The sequence below is a fragment of the Octopus bimaculoides genome, chromosome 15 (assembly GCF_001194135.2).
Source record: "Octopus bimaculoides isolate UCB-OBI-ISO-001 chromosome 15, ASM119413v2, whole genome shotgun sequence".
Classification (NCBI taxonomy): domain Eukaryota; kingdom Metazoa; phylum Mollusca; class Cephalopoda; order Octopoda; family Octopodidae; genus Octopus; species Octopus bimaculoides.
Genome location: NC_068995.1, coordinates 57357591 through 57364363, shown reverse-complemented (window position 1 = coordinate 57364363; position 6773 = coordinate 57357591). Strand labels below are relative to the sequence as shown.

General features: G+C 32.2%; 1 protein-coding gene across 17 annotated transcripts in view; it reads right to left on the bottom strand.

The window, feature by feature from the left end:
- The window catches only part of LOC106877140 (one cut domain family member 2), a 348210-nt gene that overhangs the window by 138659 nt on the left and 202778 nt on the right, over window positions 1-6773 (bottom strand). For 13 of the 17 annotated variants that reach the window (XR_008265651.1, XR_008265654.1, XR_008265653.1 and 10 more), the window contains one exon: window positions 2430-2507. The exons of the other annotated variants lie outside the window; for them this stretch is intronic. Coding sequence is in view for 9 of the 13 variants with exons in the window: in XM_052973381.1 (XP_052829341.1) it covers window positions 2430-2507 (78 nt within the window). In the remaining 4 variants the exon portion in view is untranslated. The remainder of the gene's footprint in view (window positions 1-2429; window positions 2508-6773) is intronic. 17 annotated transcript variants of the gene reach the window in all.

Below are 6773 nucleotides of genomic sequence, written 5' to 3'. Positions count from 1 at the left end.
TATATATATATATATATATATATATATATATATCATGAACATTGAATGTCAGTATAAATATAATTTTCATTAAGTTTCGCATCTTATTTCAGAATTCCATTCCTTTATTTTAACCTTTAGATGAGAAAAGATGTCTTTCGAATTAAAGGTAAAAATTTGATATAGAAATTCTCGGAATATCTGATTAGATCATAGAGATTGTATCAGAGAAATTAAGTATGAATACACACCACACCACTAATGGCTAATGATCAAATAAGGACTGAAAAAAAAAATGTAGCAAAGATGTATTGCTTGGGGGAGGGGGCAGTAAATTGTTTGGGTTAGTATTAACATGATACTGCTTGGTGCAAGTGTTTGTAGATGATGGTAGATGATAATGCAACGAAAGACATGTGATCCAGTCATGACACAATAGACAGGTAAAAGAAGAAGGAACTACAACAGATTGGCAATAATGCTCCTCGCTAATTAACTTTTGCAGGTGACCATATAACCATTAAAAAAAAAAAACAAAAACAACCCGACAAACAAATAAATAAAACAGGAGAGGATTAAAATGGCAGGATATATAAATAGATATAAAATATATATACAAATTACATCAGCACACACAGATTAAATAATACATGTACGGATATGAGAAGCAACAACAAGGTAAGAAAAAAAAACCCAAATTCACTCAGATTTCTAAAAAAACACACCTTCAGGAATAAATATCTATATATGTCTGAAATACAAAAATTGGTAAAAAGCAAAAAAATGTGTGATAAAAGTATTTTTCTTCTTCGTTTTTGAGGAGGTCCCAATGCTTCAAGCCCAAACCCTGTCCAGTCCCACTGTTTTGAAGTTGATGTGGTCAGTGCACAGCTTGAACTTTGGTAGATTGATGCCTGTAGGAAAAACACGGATAACGAAGAGAGAGAGAGAGAGTCCTCAAGGTGGAAAAAGCTATTGATGGGTAAGAGGTAAGGTGTTTTCTGCAGAAGTTAGGAGAGGGTGGGATGGAAATGAGGAAAAGAGAGAGGCAGATACAACTACCACAAGTGGGTTTCAGCAGATTTGATTGTGTAGTAGTAGTAGTAGTAGTAGTAGTAGCTGCAGCAACAGCAGCACCAGTGTTTGTAGCATTTGGAGAACAAGTCTTCACATATAGGCTGGATGGTATTTATTTAGGATGTGGTCCAGGATATATATATATATATATATATATATATATATATATATATATATATATATATAAGTATATATATATGTACACATGTATATTTTCATATACATACATATATATATATATATATATATATATATATATACAAATATATGCATGTATACATACATATATATATATATATATATATATGCATGTATACATACATACATATATATACATATGCACTCACACACGCACATGCACACGCACACATCTCAAACATATAGAGCACATATGACTGAGAAAGACACACATCTGCATTATTTCAAGTTTGGTCTCGGGCATTTTGTTGCGTATAAAGAGTGAAGACAACAGCAAAGAGGATCTGCCTTCAAATATATCTGAAAACGTACATCTGTCCATCATCGAAAGTCAAACAGAACCGGAACAAAAAAAAAGACAAAAAGCAAAAAAAAACAAAAAACGTTAAACCGTCTTCTGCTCCCACTCCCAGCCCTCCCTTCCCTGCTCGACGTCCTCCAGACTTCATATTGATTCTTCAGTTTAGATTACATGCTTTACAGGAGAGACAGGATTGAGAAACAACAACAACAATAGCAATAATAAAGGTAATCATAAAACTCTGAAGCAAAAGAAACAAAAAAAAGGCAATCAACAGTAAAATGAAAAATAAAAACACACACGCACAAAAAAAAAAAATGAAAAAAAAACAAACAGAACAAACATAAAACAGATATAAAGTCACACAAACAAAGCAAAGCTTACAACCAACATTATTCTTTCTTTTTTCTGAAATGTTCAATGTTTGCATTGTATGTGTGCGTTTGTGTGTGTGTGACGCATGTACATTGGGATACATGCAAGTATTTATAAGCACAATATATAAATATTTGTAATAGTATGAAAGTAAATTCGCAGGCATGTTGAATTCAGTTGAGAACAGTCGCAGTTGAACAAAATCTGTTTGTATGTACATGTGTGTGTGTGTATACACACACACACACACATTTATATGTATATAATTTTATAAGTGCATGTGTTTTTGCATGTAGATATGTAAAAAAAAACCTAGATCAAACATTAAAAAAAAAAGATTATATATATATATATATATATATATATATATATATATACACACATATATATACATATATATATAAACTGTGCAGCTGTTAAGCAACCAATGTAGTAAGAACGTACTACGAATTGGGTGGGAAACAGTGAGAAGTGGGATTAGAAATCGTTGGCCACTAACCTGAGCTACTATAAAATGAAAGTTCACCCTGGTCCTTTAGGGCAGTCCTAGGCATCCCACCAGTGGATTTGTCCAGCCCTGTGGAGTAGGGGACACAACACTAAGTTAGACTGAAGATGAGAAAGGCTGAATGGTGAGCAAAATATGGATAAAGCAAAAAATCAGGACAACACATGATGGAACATAAAGAGAATATGCAAAAAACAAAAAAAAAAAGGCAATGTCAAATAGGCAAAATAATACTTGTAATAATAATAATAATAATAATAATAATAATAATAACAACAACAACAACAACAACAACAAAGCTTGGAAACCATCTTCAGTCATCAATACCAAATAGACTTTGGGATATTTGGATTATTGGAATACGTGTCTAGGAGATACTTGTAGAGTGTGTCACATGTTACACACGGTACCCTATTGTGAATGGGGTATCCTCTGTGTAAATGTTTGATAATATTAGCCAGAATTAGGTGGATTGGGGTACTACTAGATTTATGATTCTTAAAAGAATATTTAGAATGAGAAGACACGCATAATAAGCTTGAAGAAAAAGTATCTGTCATGGGAATTACTTTCAACACCAACAAAAAAAAAAAAATGTTTCAAAAACACTAAATTAAAAAAAAAACATTAATTTGACTCGACACAAACCCCCTGGGTACAAGCAAAAGCATGCAAAGTGCTGGAAAGTGAAAGTTTGTGTGTGTGTGTGTGTGTGTTTGTGAGCACATTCTCTTTAATTTGATATAAACTGTATTTTAAAATCCAGTGGAAATGACAAATAATCGAAGGAGTTAATCCCAACAACAACAACAATAATCCTTTCCACTATAGGCACAAGGCTTGAAATTTTGGGGAAGGGACTAGTTGACTATATCGTACTAATTTATTGACCCTCAAAGGATGAAAAGCAAAGTTGACCTTGATAGAATATGAACTCAGAACGTTAAGGCAGATGAAACACAGCTGTGTATTTTACCCAGTGTGCTAAGGATTCCGCCAGCCCCCTTAATAATAATAATAATGAAGGTACAAAACTTAGTTTAATTAGTAAGCTATCAAAACAAAACTAAATAAAACAAAAAAAAATTAAAATTCATTCCAAAATTTGGAATTTTTTCTTCCTGTTTCAATTCCATTAAATTAAAAAGCACCAAGACTTAATTTCATTGCTTGTTTCTTAAAAATATTTGAAAAATAAAAAAAAAAAACTTCTCTGATCTTTAAATTTTGAAGTGATTAATTAGGAAGTTGATTTTATTTAGAGATCTGTAAAATTGTTTGGATGATTTCTCAAGATAAAACTAGTTATAAAATACATGCGCACACACACACACACACACTTCATTTCTAATATTTTGAATAAATTAAACAAATATTTTTCCATGAAAAATTTTAAATAACCATAACTTTGAAGAGAACAAAGACTCAAGGAGTTTATATGGAAGTGAAAAATTCTTTCTTGTCCAAGGAGTTTTCTTTCAAATTCCAAGAATGATATTAGAAACAAAGACACACACATGTATGTATGTATGTATGTATCTATCTATCTATCTATCTATATATATATATATATATATAAGACAAAGAAAATGACTCGGTATAATATAGATAGGGAATGAAATAAAAAGAAGGAGAGAATGAGAGGAAGGAAAGAAAGAAAGTAAATTAATCAAATATTGCTCAGTTAACTTAAGATTTGTTTTGTTGTTTGTTTGTTTGTTTTATTTTCCTGTATACTTCCTTTCTTTTCCAGTACACCATTTTAATACTTTTACAAAAATCTCCAGCTATCCCAACTACAGACGGACATTGTGGCACCAAAACTTGCTGATCAAACACATTCTATTATAATATATTCACAATTTAGGATACAATAAAAAATCAATAGACAAAGAAAAGACAGAAAGAAAGAAAGTCTCACTGTTAGATTAAAAGTCATTGATCAGAAGATACTGCCTACCAACACAATAAAGTATTAACTATGTTAAAACCACTTCATTAGTCTGAACTATTTTATTTTATTATTCATTTATATCAGAGAGGCCGAGATGGTGGTGGGTAGAGGAATGAAGTCCTACCCCAATGAAAATAAGTTGGAAATATCAAATTAGATATTTGTAAGAGAAGGTACAAATAATAATAATAATAATAATAATAATAATAATGAAACAAATAGCAACTTCATTCTTTTTTTGTTTGTTTGTTTATTCACCCTGATGGTTATATTACAAAACTAATAATCTATAATTTTTAATTTTCATACATGTATATATAATCATTCTTCTAAACAAACTTTCTATATGTTAGCGCTGATGGAACAATAGGAAGGAGCAGTGAGATCTGTAGAAAGTTGGAAGCTAATTTGAAGTGAAAGAAGAAGATATTGAAGAATGAAGTAGTACAAACGGGAAATATTACAATGAAGAACCCTTTAACCCTTCAAACATTTAAAGCAACCATGTATCCAGCTTAAATATTCTACATGTTTTATGTTCAAACTGGCCAGATCCAGCCTCTTACACTTAACCTACAATGTCATTCTAAAAATAAACAAACACATCATTGAAATCTTAAAGCTGTGAACTAAGCCACGATTAATTCAATACAATATGAATAAATAAGCATTTATGTTTTACAGAATAACTTGAATGCTAAAGAGTTAAAGCCAATAATATGAAGCCAATATAGAAATAAGTGAATGTCTCCCATAATGCATTGTATTGTTAGGGCTTCATTTACCTTTATAATGTATAAGAATGTAGTGTTGTAGAGGGTCCTGCTAGAAATACTTCAGGTTGTTGGAAAGATTTATACTCAGCCACAGTCTCACATCATCATCCTCATCAATATTTGATGTTCTCTTTTCATGTGGCCATGGGATGGATGGTTTGACAGAGTCTGGTGAGCTGTAGGCCTACCTCAAGCCCTAATGTCAGCTTTGGGATGGTTTCTATCGCTGCCGTCCCTTACTTACATCAACCATTTTACTGAGTGTAAAGGATGCCTGTTACACGGCACAGCACTAGTGAGGTCACCAAGTCACTAGCAAGACAAGCTCCACAGCCAAGTGCATTTCTTTGCCATGTAACTTCATCACATGACAGTAAGATTCTTCAGGGACCCAATGCTTCCATAGTGTGGGAAGTGTCTGAATTTATTTGGAGGTGGATAACACCGTATGTTTCAAACAAAATATTCATAAAGAGGTGTATGACCGACTGGATCTTGCGGTCAGAGGGTCAGCATCATTAAGCAAAAGAAACAGTTAGGATAAAGTCCCAGATTTAAAAGCAAGTTCTGGGACCGGGATCGATTCTTTCGACTAAACCTTTCAAGACAGTGCCCCAGCATGGCCGCAGCTCAATGATTGAAGCAAGTAAAAGAAAAATATATACATACACCATCCATCTCACCATCATATGTATGTATATATATATATATATATATATGTGTGTGTGTGTGTGTGTGTGCCAGTGGCACGTAAAAAGCACTCATTACGCTCTTGGAGTGGTGGGCATTTGGAAGGGCATCCAGCCGTAGAAGCCATGCCAAACCAGACTGGAACCTGGTGCAGTTCTCTGGCTTACTAGTTCCAGTCAAACCGTCTAATCCATGCCAGCATGGAAAGCGGACGTTAAATGACGATGATGATATATACATATACACATACACTCTTCGAAAACGGATGAACAATTAATTAAAAAAAAAAAAATCATCCACAGTACATGACTGGTACTTAATTTTATCAATCCCAAAGGGAAAAAAAGAGAAAGTCGCCTTCAGCTAGATTTCGACTCGGAACATAAAACAAGATAATTAATTAGCAAGAAGGTATTTTATTTCACCTGCAGCTCTAATAACTGGCTCTACACCGTTCTTATTACAGTAATGATTATGATCAAGTAATAAGACAATATATTTAATCCATCACAACATGCGTTAACTAAAGAATATAACAGGCTGTCATGTATTTTAGTGCAAATAAAACAGAACAAAATAAATGAATTTAATACCAAAAATTATTTTTTATTTTCGGAGAAACAATCTATAATGAGAATATACTTGTTTGTTACTTATTTTAATTTTTATTATAATATTCTACTAGGTCACAAATATATAGAATTTTTTAAAAATTAGAATGACAAAAGAGAGAGAGAGAGAGAAGGAAAATCTATTTGGTATTTTCTATTAGAGTTACTTCCCTTAGTTTCCAGCCTGATCAATGTCACAGTGACGATGACAGAGAGAGAGAGAGAGAGACACACACACACATGTAAATTTATATATATATAAATTTATGTGTATATATATATATATATATATATATATATATAT